The sequence below is a fragment of the Mercenaria mercenaria genome, chromosome 2 (genome assembly GCF_021730395.1).
Source record: "Mercenaria mercenaria strain notata chromosome 2, MADL_Memer_1, whole genome shotgun sequence".
In the NCBI taxonomy this organism is placed as follows: Eukaryota; Metazoa; Mollusca; class Bivalvia; order Venerida; family Veneridae; genus Mercenaria; species Mercenaria mercenaria.
In genome coordinates, this window is record NC_069362.1 from 115,011,988 (window position 1) to 115,034,810 (window position 22,823).

Sequence of the window (22,823 nt, forward strand, 5' to 3'; positions counted from 1 at the left end):
GCAGACGCCTAAAACGTACTATCAAAACGAGGGTCCAGATTACCGACATCGTACAGCGTAGGACTACCGGAATTTTTTAATTTTTCTTTGTATCTTGGGGGAATTTGAATGCTTTTTATTTATTGCAGAATTTGATCTGAAGTGTAAACTTTCATTTATGTTATTAACAAAACGGTATAAAATCAGTTAAACTAATAAGTTAAATCATTCATATGACATACTAAATAATATTACGCAACAAATTACAGGTCTCCATAAAATTTAAAAACAAAACCAAACGTCTCGTGCGCAATAATGTTCTAAAATCATTGTAATCGCAATTTGTTGATAAGAAAATCCTTTTCAGACAATTAAGGAATTATTACTCTCCAAAAATACCCATTAGTCTTGATGGTTGCTCGTCGCGGTAATTACCGAACTCAGTTTTTAAAACTTAATTAATTACTCATTTCTACGCTACGGTATTTAAAGCTATTTTACTACGTCTGCATTATGCGGCTCCGGCATTCTAGAAGTCTGAAAACCACGGGTCTGCCATTGATGCGTTTTGTAGACTTTTCACCAGTTACTTTCACTGTGGCACTACGGTAGTTCTGAACTTTTTTCCATGAAATACAAAATTTCACTGTGGTAATCAGAAATAGTGTACATTTATACACTACGGCAGTAACATTTTAAATTGTTATTGCACATGGAACATACATATATACACTGTGGTAATTCTCTACAGAACGCTTCATCGTTTTTACGCCGCAACGGTAATACATATGCACATGTCGCTTCTTCCAATTGCATACTAGACGTGTGTAAATTTATCCACTATGGAAGTATTGTATTTTTCAAATTTAAAACTCAAACTTTAGGTAAGAATGCATTTAAATTATCCCAAAGTACACAATGGTAATTTTGACTTTGAGCTCCATGCATTATGCACTATAATGCATAGATACTCTGGAATGCTTTATAAATGGTACAGTATTCAGTATTTCACACGTGCTTTAGTATACTCATTATATAAATTTAAGGCCGGGTCCGTATGTAGGAGATACATTCGTGCACTTGTAATCTCTGAATCCTTTCACTGACGGAGGGTCGCAGGTTCGAGCTGTGCTACCGACTAGGGTTTTTTTATGTGAGAAAGTAGGCAGTTGCTTACGGACTTTGGCGTCTAGTACTGGTCTTTCCCAGGATCGATGGTTAGTTGAACTGGCTGCCTGATATAACTTGATTAATTTTGAAAATGACCGTAAATTCAAACAAAAACAGACTCTAAAATGATCTGTTTCCAAAACCGTACATGAATGTGCTTTCGGTGAAATGAGATGTATCAATTTAAACAATTGATACCTTAATTGTGACTTTAAAGAAAAGTATCAACGGAATACAGCTCGCAACTGGGATACGCTCTAATTTAGGTATAATGCTATTAATAAATTCAGTTATTTTAAAATATGTTTGAAAGTCAGTAATGCATAACAAACTAAGAAAAAGACACTTTTAGCTACTATTATAAGTTTTACCACGAAGTGTCATTCGACGTTTTTGAGTTTTGTTTTGGCACTTGCATGGTATACACCACAGAAACAGATTATGAATATGAATAAATTTACATGAATCATAATAACGTCTAGTTGACGCGTTTACATGGTCCGATCCGCTGACATAACTGGTAGGTGACTAAAAGTAAAATGCAACAAAACATTTTTATAACAGAAAATAATAAGGTAAAATAATAAAATTAACAACTGAATGAAAACACTACAGTACAGGCAATCTCCTATGAACGGGTATGAGTAAGCAGAATCATATATCAAATGCTACACAACCTGAACAACGTATTTTGGACTAAATTTCATGATAGACAGTCTACTTATAGTCCGATCCGGAGAAACGTGTAGGAGACTAAAAGTAAAACATTAAAAGCAAACAAAAACATTTGACAGAAAATAAATAAAAAATATTTAAACGAAAGCAAGTTGTAAAAGCTATAACAGATGAGGAGCATTCATTACTTACAAATCATCGCAAAAGGTAACATAGAGCATATGTAATGTTACACAAAAAGCTCACTAAAAGTCATGAAATAATTCCTGTTTTTTTTTGTTTTTTTTGTTGAATTTGTACTGTAGTCCGTTTAAACTGAGTAAGAATGAAACAGTTTTGTCAACAACTTACGACAATAACCGTTAATCTATATATACATGTATTCTTTTGAATAGCCGTCTAAAGGCAAAGGGGTGGGGGTTTGGTGGGGGGTAGGGTAATTAGCATTGTTAATGACGCATAGAAAGATAAAATGTCCAAAATTCACTGTGATAAACATGTCATCGGTAGAACTGTTTAATAAGTTAGTTATGTGTCTATATTTAATATGCCCGGTTGTATGATTATTATTTCTATACCATATTACAATGTATCAAAATTCACAAGAAGCCAAACTTTATGAAACATGTTTTTCTTGAATTTCAAAACTTTAACTCTAAACACCTTTTCCCTTAAGACAGCTCATATTAGAAAAGTATATTGCCTGTGAAAATTAATTATCAAAAGATGAATCAATCAAACTTTCTCATTCGTACTAAAAACATAACGTACATATACACACGACACATAGTAAAAATGTGTACACCATGTAATGTTGTCACTAATTTTAGACACTGTATGTTTCTTTCTCCAGTTTGTGCTTAGTGTCCGCTAGTCAGACAGTCATTTCTTCTTCGTCGATTTCCAAGATAATTTTGTTGGCATTTTTACTTGGTGTTTCTATTTTAATATGTACCTTCATGGGTGATTTTTTGCAACCGTTATGTAGCTAAATTGAAGGAAGGGATTCTTATTAAAATGTAGTAATAATGAGCTATAATAAAACGTATCAAATTATAACATTTAGATTTGCGATGGTTATATATACTAAAATCGATTTTCTGGAGTTTCCAATTTTGCTCTTGTTGCCATAAGTTTACGGACGTTTTCGAATTGGAGGTCTGTATGGACTTGTCCTTTAGTTAGCCAGTCCCAGATCTGGACGCATGATACGAAAGAAAGCATTCCTTGAAAGTATTATTTAAAAGATCACGGCGATTAACCCTGAAAATAGATGACAAATATTTTTATGTAAGCAAGACATTTTGATTTTCAACTACAATTATTGCACAACTTCTCTGGAACTGGCTTTTGTACTTAAGGGCTGGATTTCTCGAAACATTTTATCCTGTACTAAGAAGATTAACCTGTTAAGAGCAGTCGAATATATAATGCAATAACAGACTTTTCCTCTTCTGACATGCCTAAATATTTCGAGAAATTTGACCCAGAGCGATAATTTGAGTACATTTTTAGATTTGAGCGACTTGTTGACTCAGACCCAATTTATATAGATGGAGTAAAAGAAAGTACGTTCACGTAACATAGCAATGATTCAATAATACCATGAAATCTTCAAAACTACTCATTAGATCAATATAACTTTTTAATAAGAAGAGCGTTGTTATTCCTGTGTAAATTATCTTTACACTGCTTACATCCAAATGATGACGTTGGTATTCGGAGACCACCGGCGGTCTTTAGTTTCTTCATACTGCAAAACTGACAAGCATTTGTTCGCCCTGACATTGAGATAATTTCATGCGAGTCTGCAAACTCTCGGTCAATGGTATCAACTACCTGCGTTTGTTTGGGTTTCCTAATTCCTGAACGGTAACCGTCCATACTCTAGCTACCATGTTTCCATCTTTGATTTGACGTGTCATATGCTGTCCTTTGTTCATTGTACTAACCGAAACCAGGAATTATAATGCATTACATGTATTACATTATTCCTGCCGAAACATCCTTCTGTCGGACTAATTTCTGTGGTTTCAAATCATATGGCAAGAATTTTCGCCCTTATATAAAAAAACCCCACAAAGATCGGTTGAGCTGGCAAGGAACGCCTGTGCCAAAGGGATGTGTCTAGAAGCACTATACGGTTCAATTAGATGTTCAACAACCTTCCTCGTTAGTTCTACTTCTTTTTTTTCCTCTAATGTAAACTTTAAACTTCCAAAGATATGCAGAAACTGCATCTGCTAAAACGAATATTTTAAAGCCTCTCTTTAATACATACTATTAACTAAATGTTTATCTATTCATCTTTTTATACTGCATCACTCCTCTTTATGAGTATTACGTGCAGCTGCGCGCCTGTACAAGAATTTTAAAAGTAGAATGGACAGGAGAATAAAAGTAATACACGATGTGTATTGCAAGCATGAATACAGTTGATAGTGTCAAAAACAAGAAGGATTTACAGATAAAAGGAGTTTAAAGAAACAGGTCTATCATGTTAAGCATTGTGTGCAAGTTTGGTTACAGCCTGCCTAAACTGGTTCAGGGTTGGGGCTTGCACAAGTTGTACTGGAAGGGAATTCCAAAGCACTATGGTGCCTGGAAAAAAGAGTACTTATAGTAATTACAGGGAGTGAGGATCTAGGTATAGGAGTTGGGATGCATATGTCTTGTTAGACGGGATTGGGGAGGGGGAGAGGCTGACATAGGGAGGAAGTGGTACAGCAACCAAACCACTCTGCAAATAATTACCACAGTAGACGTTTGCAGGAAGAACGAATTTCAATGTAGTACCGCAGTGTAGTTTTACTCGTCCTGTTACTAAGAACTATAGAAGCCCGCCCGCGAAGCTCAGTAGGTAAGAGCGTTGGTCTACGGATCGCGGGGTCGCGAGTTCGATCCTCGGGCGGGGCGTATGTTCTCCGTGACTATTTGATAAACGACATTGTGTCTGAAATCATTAGTCCTCCACCTCTGATAATTCATGTGGGGAAGTTGGCAGTTACTTGCGGAGAACAGGTTTGTACTGGTACAGAACCCAGGAACACTGGTTAGGTTAACTGTCCGCCGTTACATGACTGAAATACTGTTGAAAAACGGCGTTAAACCCAAAACAAACAAGCAAAAGAACTATAGTAGACTTTTGTGAGAAACTTGAATTTTAAGGCAGTGCCATAGTGTAGTTATACATATTAAATGAAATTAAGTGCACTTCCACAATGCTGAGAATGTTACCCTGCGAAAGGATTATACTAGTAATCAAAACTTATCTTGTAGGCATTATTTATTCCCCCGATTACCACAGTAGTTTAATGCAGGGCATGCGAAACAAAAGAGAGTGCCGCAGCGTATTAATACATATTCACACAAAATAGCATGTACTGCCACAGTGATGCAGTGGCCATTTAAATATGTGACTTTTAATAAATAACATTAACTGTTTGTTTTATCTGCATATAAATACCATAGTAGACTATTGCAGGAAACAAGAAACTATAAATTGTGCCACAGTGTAGTTATACCAATAACCACACAATGGACAGAACTACCATAGTGTAGCAACCGTTTTACATAAAAATTACCGCAGCATAAAAATGTAGTATATTTTTGTTAATTCCTTCTATTTTCAATTGCGAAAAAATACAATTTTTACCCAAATACTGCATTATGCGCTATGGAAATGAGCACCCCCATTTTTCTGGTACGTATTAGTCGTCTGCGGTAGCCCGTCTGCAAAACAGTAGCGGTAATGGAGAACCCCAAAAATATAGTCTGCATTTGGCGTCTCAGGTAGTGCGTCGGTGTACGATAGCGGTAGTCGAAAGGATATATAAACTTTCAGAGTGCAATACCTTATCCATGTGGCAGAAAATTAATACACAATGTAGGCCTAAAACTTACTTTTCTCATTGTTTTTCTAATTAGTAACATACACCAGTAGTGTAGAATACAATGAAATAGGAGTTTCATCAAGCTCACCTTAGATAATACAATTTAGTGTGCTGTGAGTTTAAGAATGTAATATGTAAAAATTGCCTATGAAACTGACTATTAATGTTAGGGTTCTCTATATCACATGTTTCAGATCCATACCAAAGCATTGCAACAAATCTAGAATGAAACAAATAAATTTGTAGAAAAAAAAGAGTGACAATTTCCTAAACTTCAGAATATAGCTTTCCTAGCTAATCAAAGTATCAAGATGTGAATGAGCGGAAGTGCATGCCCATAGGTCTATCAAGACCTCTCCATAGTGTTGGCTTTCAAACTAGGAGGATAGACTCATCTACTAATTTTACGGCATAAGATTTCACCTTCTAGCGCAAATTACGGCGAGCCAGTCTAAAATGGCCAAATGCGCTTGCACACAAGTAAGTTTTGAAATCCTCTAAGACGAAAATAATTGTTCGTTCAAAATAATGAAATACAGTGTAATACTATTGTTACAAGTATTGGAAACGATTCAGTGATTAATAACAAAATATAAAGATATATATCTACTATTCTTTGTTCGCAGTATTCAAAGATATGCATAGATATGCATTGAATCGCGTTAAAATATATTTCGTTCAATTAAAAAATTTTTTTGTTTAACTGACGGTTCGTTTGCCCCGTTCGTTTGGACCACGGAATATCTGCCGGAATAAGAAGAGCTCTTCCGAGATGTTCGACGGTGCGTCTTCTGTTTTTAGAAGCAGTCTTCTGTGTCTTTCACCCGAAAGTCGGAAGAGGTAGCAGAGATATTAATCACGTGATCAAAACAAGGCAGCAATTCGACATATAATACTTACAAACTTAGAAATAAACTAGAACAAATAAAATGTCTAGAATTTCTTTTTCAAGTAGCACATTAACAATAAAAAGAAAAGAACGATATTTTTTCACTTCCGGCAGACGTCCGTTCGATTTGGTTTTCACCCAAGCTTTTCTAAAGCTTCTCGGAAGCTATTCTCTTGGGCCGAAACGAACGGGGCAGTTGACAAAAATCTTGTCAGGTGAGGTTCTCGCAAAAATGGTAAGATGCCAATTTGGCAGCTTTCACCAGGGCCAAGTGCGGACTTTGAGCCAAACACGTCAGTGTACAATTATTGCAATGGTAGCTTTTGAACGTTTTTAAATTAAATTCAGTAACTAGGAAATGTTTGGATTTACAATCGTCGGATTAGCGGAGGTTGATCATATCATGAAGATGACTTATTGATTTTGAGATCATTAGGTCGTGGTTACAGTGACCTGGACCAGGAAAACAATTTCCAGACTATAACCCAAGAAAGCTTGGGCCTAGGATCTCTAAACTTGATACGAAGGTTGGCCATCACCAACAGAATGATGACCTCCTAATAGGTCACAGTGATCTGCATCAGGGAAACTGTTTTTCGTTTATAGCACAACCTATCATATAACCAGAGACTGATATAACTTTAAAAGTAGCAACACTGGACCTCTCCTAGGTTTTTTTTAAAGAAGTCTACTTGTTGATAACTGCAATAACAATTTTTATCTTAAATTCAGGTAAGTGGAATTTTTTCTTTGCGCCACCAAAGATTTGAAAATCTAAATTTGTTATAAAGTTTACCTTGATTATTAATTCTGGTATTTTTCCACTTAAATTATAGTACCTCCTTCTATCACAAAGAAAACAACCCTTTTCTTCGGAGTTTCGTCCGCCATGTTTACCGATCATCACGTGATGAACAATGGTCACGTGAATGTTTTGTTGGCAGTGATCAGTGTGCGTAGCGGCAAGGGAGATCACTGCGTAGGAATTTGGTCGACAAGGTTATGGTTAGAGACCACCAATTATTTTCACATAGACTTACATTGTAACATTATGGCGTGTACGGCCTTCCATACATCGAAACATGTATATCTAATTACAAGTTTTTCAAGAACTATCTTAGTTCTACCAAATTATCGGACGAAATACATATGAATAGTGATACTTTATCTAAGTATCGTGTGAATGGGATGACCCCCTGTTTACATCATTGACATGGCGGGAGAAATTCGTTTGATAAAACTTTTTTTCAATACACATAAAATGTAGCAAATTTTGTCAAAATGTATAATAAAATACCGAAAATGCAGTAAAAAAATATCAATTTTGAAAAAATAATCACTTCCTGGGTTTGTTTACATGACTGACCAATCAGAACGCACAGACGTTACCTTATTCCCTGGTATACACTTACCTCATTCCCAGTAAGTCCCTGTACTTTCTTGAATTGGTGGTCTCTGACCATGAGGAAGAATTGACCTCATGACCGATATTGCAGAAAATCGATATCAGGGGAGACAACAGCTATTTGGTATTGGTAACAGGTGACCGGTATTGCTATGTCGATATCTACTGCCTCCGGGTATTGTCACCTGGATGTTTATTTCAATATCAAGTGTAATAAAAGGGAAGGTTTTTCATAAGATAATTAAACAAGCTTAATTGAAATGTCACTGGAGTTACAAACTATGGAAAAGGGATTTTTCATTAGAAATAAGACAAGTCATTTTAATCAAAAGAATGTTTAATATGTAATTTTCTGAACCATAGCATTTTTAACATGTTATTTTATAATAACTTATAACAGCTTATGTAGCGAACATGCTAGAAATATATACACCATCCAGAAATCTGAGATCGCAGAATAATGCATTAAAACTAGTGGTGCCCAAATGTCGAACAATGCGATTTGGTGACAGGAGCTTTCAGACAGCAGCTGCGAGGTTATGGAATGTCCTCCCATCTGGCATAAGAGAGTGCAAGACCGTGCAAAGTTTCAAAAAAGCGCTAAAGACGCATTATTTCATACAATTCTTTGGCAACTAACATCTCACTGATTACCTGATTTATAATGTAGGTACTTTGCCGGCCAATTAATTACTTTAATTAAGAACTCCAGTGTGACAGAATAATATTGGCGGTGTTTTTTTCTGTGGGATGTATCGTGGATGTTCTCCGGACCGTTTAGGTAGGGATTGGCCCAGTCATCCGGGACGGTTTGCATGCTGTGATGCATTTCGCAGACATCATACCGTTTAATTCTGTCTGTTCAAAATGTAAGATATCTTCTGTTCTATTCTGCTCTGACCTGTGTCTTTGATAGGTCAGTTAATGTTTTATGATATTGTATTTTGTTTCATGTTTTGATCTGCCTACCTTCCAATTTAAAATGCTTGGTATCTTATTACCGTAATGTAATTTTAATTTCTTCTATAATAGTTCAATTCCCATTTTTTATTGAACATTATATAAATGTTTTTATGTAAAGCACTTTTGAACGTATTTTTATATGAAAAGAGTGCTATATAAATGTGGAATATAATAATAATAATAATAATAATAATAAAATTAATTTTTGTATCAGTATAACATATCTATCAGCAATAAAAACCATATTTTCATATACAATTATTTTCATACATATTCTTATATAAGAAGAATGCATATTTTAACATATTTTCGAAAAACAATGTAACAAATCGGGTGAACATTGCTATCTGTAAACCATTTAGATTCAAGTTAAAGGCAAATATCGATGAAGACATATATATTTAAGAAATATGATCTGATTTTACATTGTTTTAAATAACGCTGTCTTTAAGTATAATATGTGTAAAAGACCTAGGTACCACCGCCCCCCCCCCCCCCCCCCCCCCCCCCAAAAAAAAAAATAGAAGATCGAACCATGTTTTATACGATTTTATAACTTTTACGGCCATAACACATTCTTGTCAAAAAAAGAAAAAAAAACAAAAAACAAAGACAAATATCAAACAGGGAAGTCACAAAAATACAAATAAACTTGACGAATATATTTTAAAAGTGTCTGATTGGTATGTATTATACCTGCTGCCACTACCACGCCCATTCTTATGTCACAAAAATACATACGTAAGTTATTTTTTTTCTTTTAAACAGCTGTTTACAATTTATAATTACACAGGTGTAGGTTTTGAATTACATTGTATTTTATTCTGAAATGGTTGAAAATCACACGTATAAGTATGTTTTAACGAGAGGCTGGTATTAATCAGTTTACAACAGATCTGATCTGTTATAATATTTGATTTTTTAAACTGTTTTTTACCAGATACACATTAGTGTTGTTTTGGCTTATCAGTTTTTTAGGTAACTGAATCGTTTTATGGCAGTTTTTAGGCCAGTGAAAGGCCCAGATTAATGCCAGCTTCTCGGTTTTTACACATAGTTTTTAGCTCGACTCTTCGAAGAAAATGTAGAGCTATTGCACTCACACCAGTGTTGGCATACTTGTTGGCATGCCGTTGGTTAAAGATTTTGATAAATATCTCTGTTACTATCAGAACTATTGACTTAGAACTTACAATTATATAAGTATTATCTATTACAGTCTGCACCAGGAGAGACAATTCTCATAGTTATGAATTGAATTTTGAAAGATTTATTCCCCTTTTTTAAGTTTTTATATTATAAAGTCGAGTATCTTTGTTGCTATCAAGCTTTTGACTTAGAACTTCATATATTTTTCTACTATCAAAACCTGCCCAAAGAGAAACAATCCCCACAACTCTGATTTCAGTGTTGACAGAGTTATGCCTTTTTTTTTTTTTTTTTTTTAATTTTTTTTTTTTTTTAAACTTAGATTTTTCTTTACTGTATCTTAGCACATTAATGTTTTAAAGATCTCTTCTTTCTTTGTCTATCCAAGCCAGTTGGCTAATTGATAATGTTAAATATATCATTTTACGTCTATTACTAGTATAATAGCTGTTCACCCTACATATAAATAATTTCCCATAGTTACTGGATATTATGATAATTTGAAGGTTTTGAAATTTATGTGCCCCTGTTTAATGGCCCAAACAGCTGCTTCATATCTATGCAGGGCTAACACCATGAATGATAATTAAACTGTTCTATTAAGGTTACCACTATAAACAATCATAGTTGTTAGAATTGAAGATTTAGCCAATGCAAAGATTAACATGAAACTTTTTATATAAATAATAACTTGAATATTTTATATGATATGTACAGAAATTATATTATATTTGTAGTCTCTTATAATTCTTAAATAGAATGGTCTTGCAATAGTTTGTTATAATTGTACACTGTAATTATATGTCGTATGCAAGAATGAGACGTAAATAAAGATATAAAACTATATCAATTCAGTAATTCTTAAAATATTGGCAAAATAGGAAGTTTGTAAAATTTAAAAAAAAAGATAGTGGCAATCAGCGTGGTACAGGTATTTTGCCGTATTCAAGCATACATCTGTAATCGAAACGTTACAGTCGAAGGTTGAAGCATTGGGTGCGGAGAATTCAGCATTAAGGGCAGAAAAGGAGCATATCAGGGAAGATGTCATTGACTTAAAATGCCGTTCAATGCGTGACAACCTGATGTTTTACGGAATTTCGGAGGGTTCTAATCTTCGCTTACCGTCAAAGTTTAATCAAGTTGGAAATTCAGGCACTTCCGGCGGTGAGTGGTCCGTGAATAGTGCTGGCGATACGGGTGATATCCAACAGTCAGACGACATTCAACCAATGCAAGAAAGCCAGTCCATGAGTGAAGCTTTACAAAGTGCACACAGGGTATTGTATTCAGATGTTTGTAGGAGGGAGCCAGTATTTAAATATGATAATTGTAAAGAAAAAGTGCACTACTTTTGTGCTAAAGTATTAAAAATTCCTGATGTTGAAAACAAAGTGCTTATTGATCGCGCTCATAGGGCTGGAAATCCAGTTTCCGGCAAAGTTAGACCCATAGTTGTAAAATTCAAGGATACAGCATCAAAAATGGTTGTTAAAAATGCACTGAAAAATGTTAACCTAAAGGGTACTAGCTTCAACGTAGGCGAACAATATCCACAGGAAGTACAGCAGCGGAGACGCGACTTAATCCCGGTGATGATCGAAGCCAGGAAACAGAACAAAAAAGCAGTCCTTGTTCGTGATAAGCTATTTATTAACAATAAACTGTATGTCCCATCGCAAAATGTCCCGCAAAATACCCCCCATGACGCCGCCCGTGATATCCGTATAAACTCTAGTTAGGATGACTGTGAAAAGTATGAACTCAGCTTCTTATCATGGAACATTGAAAGTTTAACATGTTTAGATGACGAAGACTTTTTAAACTTTGTATACGAATTTGATTTCATTTTTTTGAGTGAAACGTGGCAGCGCACACACGAAAGCTTTAAACTCGAAGGATATGAATCTATTTCGGTTCCTAGGCCTGAATCTTTACGTGGTACTAGTAAAAGAGGGCACGGGGGAGTTTGTCTTTTATTCAATGATTCTTTGAAAGATGGAATTCAGGTTATGGATATAGACAGCAATGGAGTAATTTGGATAAAACTTTTAAAAACTTTTTTTTGGAAATGATGACGATATTTATCTTTGCTTTATGTACATTCCTCCAAGTAACTCTGTATATTTTCATTCTCATGAAGTAGGATTTTTTGAACTTCTTGAAACAAATGTCAGAAAATACTCTAGTATGGGTTCCGTTGGCATAATGGGAGACTTGAACTCGCGATGCGGAGATAAATGTGACATTTTAGAGTCTCCGGACATTTATGAACGCTATATACACACCGTTGATAATGAATTACCCGCTTATGACCTTGATACGTTACCCGTGAGAAGTTCTCTCGATAAAACTGTTAATTCATCGGGTATTAAGCTAATAGATCTATGCTTGTGCTCTGATCTAAAAATTATTAACGGTAGACTTGGTCAGGATTACGGAGTTGGTAAAGTGTGTGAAGTTGGCGAGGAGTTCGACATTCGACATTGAACATTCGATCTCAGAACGACATTGGACATTTGAAGCGTGAAGTTGGCAATAAGTTCAACTTTCGACATTGAACATTCGATCTCAGAACGACATTGGACATTGAAACTGAAAAGGACATTAAACATTCAATTTCAAAATGACATTGGACATTCGATACCAGAAGGACATTGGACATTCGATTTCAGAACGACATTCGACATTCGATACCAGAACGACATTGGACATTCGATTTCAGAACGACATTCGACATTCGTTTTCAGAACGACATTCGACATCAATTAGAACCTTGAATTCGTTTCCAGAACGACTTGGACATTGTTTTGACACATTTGACATTAGATTTCAGACGAGACATTCGTTCAAACGATTGGGAAGCATTACATTGTTCGAACGACATTGACTTCGATTCAGAGACTTGGATTTTCAGAGCTGAATTATGACATATCCCGACCATTGACATTGTTTTCGAACCAGAACGAATTACATTCGATCCAGAGAATTGCATTCGACTTCAGAACGACATTGACATTCGTTTCAGAACGACATTGGACATTCGTTTTCAGAACGACATTGACATTCAATTTCAGAACGACATTGGACATTCGTTTCAGAGCGACATTGACATTCGTTTTCGAAGAATTGACTTCGCTAATTCGAAACGACATTGGAATTCTTTTCAGAACGACATTGACATTCAATTTCAGAACGACATTCGACATTCGATACAGAACGACATTGACATTCGTTTCAGAACGACATTGGACATTCGATACCAGACGACATTGGCATTCGATTTCAGAACGAATTGACATTCGTTCAGAACGACATTCGACATTCATTCAGAAGACATTCGACATTGATCCAGAACGACATTGGACATTCGTTTTCAGAACGACATTCGACATTCATTTCAGAACGACATTGGACATTCGTTTCAGAACGACATTGGACATTCGTTTTCAGAACGACATTCGACATTCATTTCAGAACGACATTCGACATTCGATACCACAGCGACATTGGACATTCGTTTTCAGAACGACATTCGCATTCAATTTCAGAACGACATTCGACATTGATACCAGAACGACATTCGACATTCGTTTTCAGACAGAACGACATTGACATTCGATCAGAACGACATTGGCATTCGACTTCAGAACGACATTGGACATTCGTTTTCAGAACGACATTGACATTCGATTTCAGAACGACATTGGACATTCGTTTTCAGACATGACATTCGTTAAACGACATTGGACATTCGTTTCAGAACGACATTGACATTCGTTTTCAGAACGACATTCGACATTCAATTTCAGAACGACATTGACATTCGATCAACGACATTGGACATTTTTTCAGAACGACATTGGACATTCATTTCAGAACACATTCGACATTCGATACCAGAACGACATCGACATTCAAAACCAGAAGACATTGACATTCATCAGAACGACATTGGACATTCGTCAGAACGACATTGGATTCGTTTCAGAACGACATTGACATTGATCCAGAACCATTGACATTGTTCAGAACCGAACACATTCGACATTCAATTTCAGAACGACATGGACATTCGTTTCAGAACGACATTGGACATTCGTTTTCAGAACGACATTCGACATTCAATTTCAGAACGACATTCGACATTCGATACCACAGCGACATTGGACATTCGTTTTCAGAACGACATTCGATTTCAATTTCAGAACGACATTCGACATTTGATACCAGAACGACATTGGACATTCGTTTTCAGAACGACATTCGACATTCAATTTCAGAACGACATTGGACATTCGACTTCAGAACAACATTGGACATTCGTTTTCAGAACGACATTGGACATTCGATTTCAGAACGACATTGGACTTTCGTTTTCAGAACCACATTGGACATTCGTTTTCAGAACGACATTGGACATTCGTTTTCAGAACAATAATGTACATTCGTTTTCAGATCGACATTCGACATTCAATTTCAGAACGACATTCGACATTCGATACCACAACGACATTGGACATTTGATTTCAGAACGACATTGGACATTCGTTTTCAGAACAACATTGGACATTCGATACCAGAACGACATCGGACATTCAAAACCAGAATGACATTGTACATTCAATTCCAGAACGACATTGGACATTCGCCTTCAGAACGACATTGGGAATTCGATTTCAGAACGACATTGGACATTTGATACCAGAACTACATTGGACATTCGATTTCAGAACGACATTTGACATTCGATTTCAGAACAATATTCGACATTCGCTTCCAGAACGATATTAGTTATCGTTTTAGAAAGCTTCTTCACTGTCACAGATTTTGAAGTGTACAGGATTGTTAAGTCTGGATTTCTTACATTATATGCCTTTTTCACGTATTTGCAAATTTTTAATACTGTTTCTTCTCATTTAAAGACATTAATCTATTGAAAAGGTAAATATTTGGCCAGGATGTATTTGGTAACAGGTGTGTTTTAGAAGTTTTATACATATATTATTCGTCAGTTTTCTATATATTTCTTGTGTCAGTGTAAAATATTTCATTCTGTAATGATGCGGTATAAGCAACAAATAGATTAGTAGCTTAAATATCATTTCTATACTTAGAGGTCAAAGGTCAAAGAATTGCAGTTTTCCTTGTCCGTGCTGTAATTTAGAAATGAAAATTGAGGGATTCATAAATTAGTGTTTGCCTCAGTGGGATAGTCTGTCAAATGTAAGTACTGGAAAGGTGAGGTCACAAGTTAATACAGCTTCTCTTATCTGGGCTGTTATTTAGCAATGAATGGTGATGTTCTGAAATAACTTGGCAGAAATGTTTGCTGCAATCAATTTTTTTTATAGTATCATAAATGTTAGTCCTTTTGACAGCTGGCTGCATCTACTCTATATACTAGTATGTCACTGCACGTGAAAAGTATTTTATGTGCTGAAATTTTAACGAATGATTTAGTATTTTTTTCTTCATACGTTAATGCTGGTGTAAACAATATTTAAAGCAATTGTATTAGTTGCCTGTATAGTTATGTTACTAACAGCAAAATCAAAATGTGAAACTACTCTGTCAGTGTACGCTATATATTATAATTAGCATTAAAATTATGCATCTTATCACAGTTTTAAGTGTTCTAAATATTATGCTACTGCCAGAAGACTAACATTTAGAGGTTTCAAGGGATAGCTATGCTGGCCCTTCTAACACCGACTATGTCCACGGCAGCTTACTAGATCCATACTAAAGACAAGGCCCCGTGGAGCCGCTTCAAATGTATTGTTGTAAGGTTTATTGGCTAACCGGGATATTTCGCTGCTTAAGACACAATTGCTTCCACAATTGTTAATAGCGAAGAGAAAATATATGGCTGAATAGTAAATTTACTTTTTTTGCTCGGTTTTGTGTAGATATTGTAAACGTAAACACAATATGCCGTGTCATTATCATTTCCAAGCACCTGAAGGAAGTTACCCTTTCTAACTGTACTATCGAAAAATGCGACACAGTGTTTCCTCCCATTACTACTACTAAGGTAAGTAGGTATATTCAGCCGAGTTATAGATATACTTTGACATTCAAAAATGACCTTTGGGCGAGTTCATTAACTAAGGTGGATCTGGTTTTCGGATAATGTCGGCTGATGATTTACGTAAGAAATAGGTATGTAATGTAAGAAATGAACCGGTTTGCGATCAAAGACTGCTCAGCGTATTGGTAAGTGCGATTGCCCATGATACACGGCATGCACACAACCTGTGGGTTCGAACCCCAAAAGAATTTCTTTTTATTGTATTATGAATCAGAATTCAAAAAGTACGTAACATATTTTATTGCCTGGACCTCAATATTTACTGCTTTGAATTATTTTGCTTAATTTTCCCCATTCGTGCCCACCCGATTTGCGCAGTAGGGAGAGCGTTTGTCTATGGATCGCGGGGTCGGTGGATGTTCTCCGTGACGATTTGATGAAAGACATTTTGTCTGAAATCATTCGTCCTCCACCTCTGATAATTCATGTGGGGAAGTTGGCAGTTACTTGCAAAGAACAGGTTTTTACTGGTATAAAATCATGGAATACTGGCTAGGTTAACTGCCCGCCGTTAAATGACTAAATACTGTTGAAAAACGGCGTTAAATCCAAAACAAACAAATCAGTTTGTCCCATTCGTTTTCTGTTACTTTTTTCTCTCTTAAAATTCATTTCATATCAGAAAAAAGTATTATTTCAATTCACAAATAAACAAGGTTAAGATAGAAATTGTTCATATCACGGCCCCGGTGCAGTCAATCCGGTGGCCATTTGTCCAGCTTCAGGGCACCTGTGTTTATAAACAAAATCTTTGCTTAGCTTAGATGAGATAAATGCCCATAAACCATAAATAACTCATTACCAGAAGTGTCATTCTTGTGTTCATTTTCCATCATGTTTATACATTTAAAACAAACAACGCAATAAGAATGAAAATAAAAATAGATATGTGTCGACAGCTCGTTTTGAACTCGCAAGTAATAAATACAAAAAAAACCTTACAGATACGCAAAAAAACAGATATATAACATGATTAACAATTTAAAGGCCGCCTTTCAAGGACGAAGACCTACTTACTAAAGATGCTACTTTTAGGACATTTTCGATTTTGATTCGAATGTCCAATGTCGTTTTGGATTCGAATGTACAATGTCGTTCTGAAATCCAATGTCCAATGTCGTTCTGAAATCGAATGTCCAGTGTCGTTCTGGTATCGAATGTCGAATGTCGTTCTGAAAGCGAATGTCCAATGTCGTTCTGAAATCGAATGTCGAATGTAGATCTGGTATCAAATGTCCAATGTCGTTCTGAAATCGAATGTCCCATGTCGTTCTGAAATCGAATGTCCAGTGTCGTTCTGGTATCGAATGTCGAATGTCGTTCTGAAATCGAATGTCCAATGTCGATCTGGTATCAAATGTCCAATGTCGTTCTGAAATCGAATGTCCAATGTCCAATGTCGTTCTGAAATCGAATGTCGAATGTCGTTCTGAAATCGAATGTCGAATGTAGATCTGGTATCAAATGTCCAATGTCGTTCTGAAATCGAAAGTCCAATGTCGTTCTGAAATCCAATGTCCAATGTCGTTCTGAAATCGAATGTCAAATGTAGATCTGGTATCAAATGTCCAATGTCGTTCTTGTATCGAATGTCGAATGTCGTTCTGAAATCGAATGTCGAATGTAGATCTGGTATCAAATGTCCAATGTCGTTTTTGTATCGAATGTCGAATGTCGTTCTGAAATCGAATGTCGAATGTAGATCTGGTATCAAATGTCCAGTGTCGTTCTGAAATCGAATGTCCAATGTCGTTCTCGTATCGAATGTCGAATGTCAATCTGAAATCGAATGTCCAATGTCGTTCTGAAATCGAATGTCCAATGTCGTTCTGGTATCGAATGTCCAATGTCGTTCTGGATTCGAATGTCCAATGTCGTTCTGGATTCGAATGTCGAATGTCGTTCTAAAATTGAATGTCCAATGTCGTTCTGGATTCGAATGTCTAATGTCGTTCTAAAATTGAATGTCCAATGTCGTTCTGGTATCGAATGTCCAATGTCGTTCTGAGATCGAATGTTCAATGTCGAAAGTTTAACTTATTGCCAACTTCACGCTTTAAATGTCCAATGTCGTTCTGAGATCTAATGTTCAATGTCGAATGTCGAACTTCTCGCCAACTTCACACACTTATGTCCGATGTCGTTCTGGTATCGAATGTCCAATGTTGTTCTGAAAACGAATGTCCAATGTCGTTCTGAAATCGAATGTCCAATGTCGTTCTGGTGTCGAATGTCGAATGTCGTTCTGAAATTGAATGTCGAATGTCGTTCTGAAAACGAATGTACATTGTTGATCTGAAAACGAATGTCCAATGTCGTTCTGAAATCGAATGTCCAATGTGGTTCTGAAAACGAATGTCCAATGTGGTTCTGAAAACGAAAGTCCAATGTCGTTCTGAAATCGAATGTCCAATGTCGTTCTGAAAACGAATGTCCAATGTTGTTCTGAAGTCGAATGTCCAATGTCATTCTGGTATCGAATGTCGAATGTCGTTCTGAAATTGAATGTCGAATGTCGTTCTGAAAACGAATGTCCAATGTCGCTCTGGTATCGAATGTCGAATGTCGTTCTGAAATTGAATGTCCAATGTCGTTCTGAAAACGAATGTCCAATGTCGTTCTGAAAACGAATGTCCAATGTCGTTCTGAAATTGAATGTCCAATGTCGTTCTGAAAACGAAAGTCCAATGTCGTTCTGGTATCAAATGTCGAATGTCGTTCTGAAATTGAATGTCGAATGTCGTTCTGAAAACGAATGTCCAATGTCGTTCTGAAAACGAATGTCCAATGTCGTTCTGAAGTCGAATGGCCAATGTCGTTCTGGTATCGAATGTCCAATGTCGTTCTGGTTCTGAAAACGAATGTCGAATGTCGTTCTGGTATCGAATGTCGAATGTCGTTCTGAAATTGAATGTCGAATGTCGTTCTGAAATCTAATGTCAAATGTCGTTCTGAAAACGAATGTCCAATGTCGTTCTGGAAACGAATGTCCAATGTCGTTCTGAAATTGAATGTCGAATGTCGTTCTGAAAACGAATGTCGAATGTCGTTCTGAAATCGAATGTCGAATGTTGTTCTGGTATCGAATGTCGAATGTCGTTCTGAAATCGAATGTCCAATGTCCTTCTGGTATCGAATGTCCAATGTCATTTTGAAATTGAATGTCTAATGTCCTTTTCAGTTTCAATGTCCAATGTCGTTCTGAGATCGAATGTTCAATGTCGAAAGTTGAACTTATTGCCAACTTCACGCTTCAAATGTCCAATGTCGTTCTGAGATCGAATGTTCAATGTCGAATGTCGAACTTCTCGCCAACTTCACACACTTAAGGTAATTTTACCTATATGTCAACTACCGGTAACAGTGTTATAGATTACGCATTGATGTCGTATCGATTATTTCCCATTATAAGTAATTTTGTAGTACATGATATGTTTTCATTTATTTCACATGCACCTATACAAATTGATTTGTACTGTTATCGCAAAAAGCATAAAAACAGTATTGAGTCTGTGACTGTAAAAAAATTAAAGTGGGATAATAGTCTTAATGACACTTTTAGAGAATATATAACTTCTGATTTGCCAAATATTGAAATGATTGTAAATAATGTTATTGAAAATAATTTAAGCATAGATAGTGGTATTGATTAAGGCTTATATTGCAGCAATTCGGTCAAAATTATGCTTATGTGGTGTATCGAAAGAAGTTCCTAATAAATAGATCATAATGTTTCCATTTTTCGCGCATTTGCGCGTAAACCGGGAGTCAAATGGGCATTATTTCACTCGTGGAATGAGTTTTACATAAAATAGGACACTTCTCATGCTAATATTCGCATGTTTTCGTGTTTTTACTTGAACACGAAAGTAGGGCGTTTATGCTGCGGACCGCTTTCTGAAATGCGGCAATATGAGGGTACCTGACTTCAGTTGACTTGCATTTCACTGCATACTATTCAACATCCCTTTTTCTTTTCGTTTTCTTGAAGCAAATGTATGTATATCTTGTGGAAAGTAGGTCTACGACGGATGAAAATCTAGAAACTGTAAAAAAATTGTTCTAAAGCATCTGAATTTCATATGAAACAAAGAACAATTTCTTTTATTGGTATATAGCCACAACTTCCTGTATAACTGAGCGGAAGTGTATGCACAAATCGTCAACTTCCTATATAAGTGAGCGGAAGTGTATGCACATAGCGTCAGAGACCACACATTTAAAAGAGAACAGGAAACTTACTGGGAATTAGGTGAGTGTTGCCTGGGAATAAGGTAGCGTATTTGCGTTCTAACTGGTCAGTCAACAAACCTAAGAAGTGATTTTTTTTTTCAGAATTGAGATTTTTACTGCATTTGCAGTATTTTATTTCACATTTTGAGAAAATTTGCTACATTTTATGTGTATTGAAAAAAAAACAAGTTTTATCAACCGAATTTCTCCCGCCATGCCAACTTCAAGCAACGATGTAAACAGGGGTCATCTCATTCACACGAAAATTACTTAAATAAAGTACCACTATTCATATGTTTTTCGTCCGATATTTTGATAGAACTAAGATAGAAATGTAATTAGATATACATGATCCGATTTATGGAAGGCCGTACACGCCATAATGTTATACTGTTGGTCGAAGGGAAAACAATTGATGGTCTCTAACCATAGTGTCAACTTCCTGTATAACTCATTTATCTCCCTTCCAACCATAATACAGCGGTGGCTTAAAATTACCTTACTTTTGCGTCCTTGTTTTATATGATAATTAAAGATATCATTGTTGATATTCATATTTATATTTGGAAATGTAACAAGAGCTTAAATTTTTTTCATGAACTGCGTAGTGATTGCCTGTTTATGCATATTTTCATTTATCATATATTTCTATTAATTTGAATCACAGCCCCAAAGAAGTTACATCGATAATATTTCTTATACCCGACCCTGAATTACGGACAGGCAATCTTTACTGTATGTGTTATTTGTCTAGAAATTTAGGTTCCGAGTAATAACCAAAGAATTTAAAATCCATTTTATACAATCTCTTTAATGCTGCCATGTTTGCCCTTGGAATTTGTTTGTACGCTGTTACCAGTGCATGCTTCCTTCTCCCTTTAAATTCTTCTTTTGTAACGTTATATTTGTCACGCGTGCCTTTGACAAGCGCATAAAATGACTTTATATTTAAGCTGCCCTTATCAATATTTGTTGGGAAAGGTTCGTCTGATGGAAGGTAACCATTCAGAATAAATGCCTTCCAAATTCTTTTGCACAATTCATAAACATCTATACAATTTTCAACACAATGAAATATTTGAAAGTTGTAGTCTATTATATCATTAATTTCAAACTCCGTCGGGTTAACAGACGTTATTTTCGTTAACAGATAGTCTAGTCTTATATGTTTCAGGATGTATATCATGTCACGTAAAAAAGATTCTTGCTTGCCAATAATGTGTGGCTTTAAAGCACATGGGTCACAAATATCACTAGCCGGCAACCAATGTTTGTCCTGATGCCAATATGTAAACTGATGTCCAACTTTGATCACGTATTGAATGAATTCTGGAAAAGTGACGTCATGACCACATTTAGTTGATAACGGCTTTGGATTTTTACGTATTAAACTTATAATATGTTTTCCTTTCGACATCCAAAAATCGGGTAGTAAGAACTTGTCAATAAAAGCTGACCACAGTCGAGCATATGGGTTTCGAGCGGTCATTGCTCTAACGGAATGTAAAATAAAGCTCGCGTCGTCGCCAGTTCGCTGAAATGTCTTTTGATATTGAAAATATTTGTTATGAACCGAATTTTTAGTCAGAGTCATCGGATTTCCAGTCTCAATATTCTGTCCTGCCATGTACTTGAACAGCCTAATCCACATGGTAGAGCCGGCCTTCGACACTACACAATATGTCAAATTGACGCCAGAGTACCGGTTATTTCAGTCTTATTAGTCACAATACCGATGCGTGTACATACATCATTTACTATTTTTCTCCTCTTCTTCATAATCTCTCCAACTGGATTTCTGATCTGAAATACAATATTTTCTAAATAAAATGTAGATTTTAATGACCATGCCAGACAAATTATTACTACAGATTTCAATTTGCTTACTTTTTCAAACAGCTCTGCAAAATGACTTTCTTCACTCATTGTTTAAACTTTAACAAAACATTTTTGTGTTTCAGCATGTGCTTCCCATTGACCTAGGGCAAATGTATACGACAGAATTAAAAAGACGCACTTGGATGAGCAGACCAAAGGGATAACGGAGAGATGCGAAGAAATCCTAATACCACAATATCACGGTGGGGAAACCAAGAATGTACCGTCATCAAAAACCAGCGCAAATGAGCTGACCACACACAAATTTACGCCGATTCAGGTAAGAAAAGTCTTGTAACTTTTTTATTATTGCAACTTTCAACTCGAGATAAAGAGCACCGTGCCCGGCCTGGAGTATACTATTCTGCGGTAGTGTTCCATGTTGTACGTATAGCTTGATTTTTTCCCGAAAATGCACAGCTGGCAAAGAGGACATGAGCAGTACAACACTTTTGTCTAAGAAGGTGAGTTTTGATCGTATTTTCGTGAAATAAG

General features: G+C 35.9%; 1 protein-coding gene across 1 annotated transcript; it reads right to left on the minus strand.

Moving 5' to 3' along the window:
* Nucleotides 1-20,663: 20,663 nt before the first annotated feature.
* Nucleotides 20,664-22,233, minus strand: LOC123562479 (uncharacterized). The gene has a single exon (XM_045355113.2). The coding sequence runs from the start codon at nt 22,099-22,101 to the stop codon at nt 21,193-21,195; it is 909 nt and encodes a 302-aa protein (XP_045211048.2). The 5' UTR covers nt 22,102-22,233; the 3' UTR covers nt 20,664-21,192.
* Nucleotides 22,234-22,823: the final 590 nt, after the last annotated feature.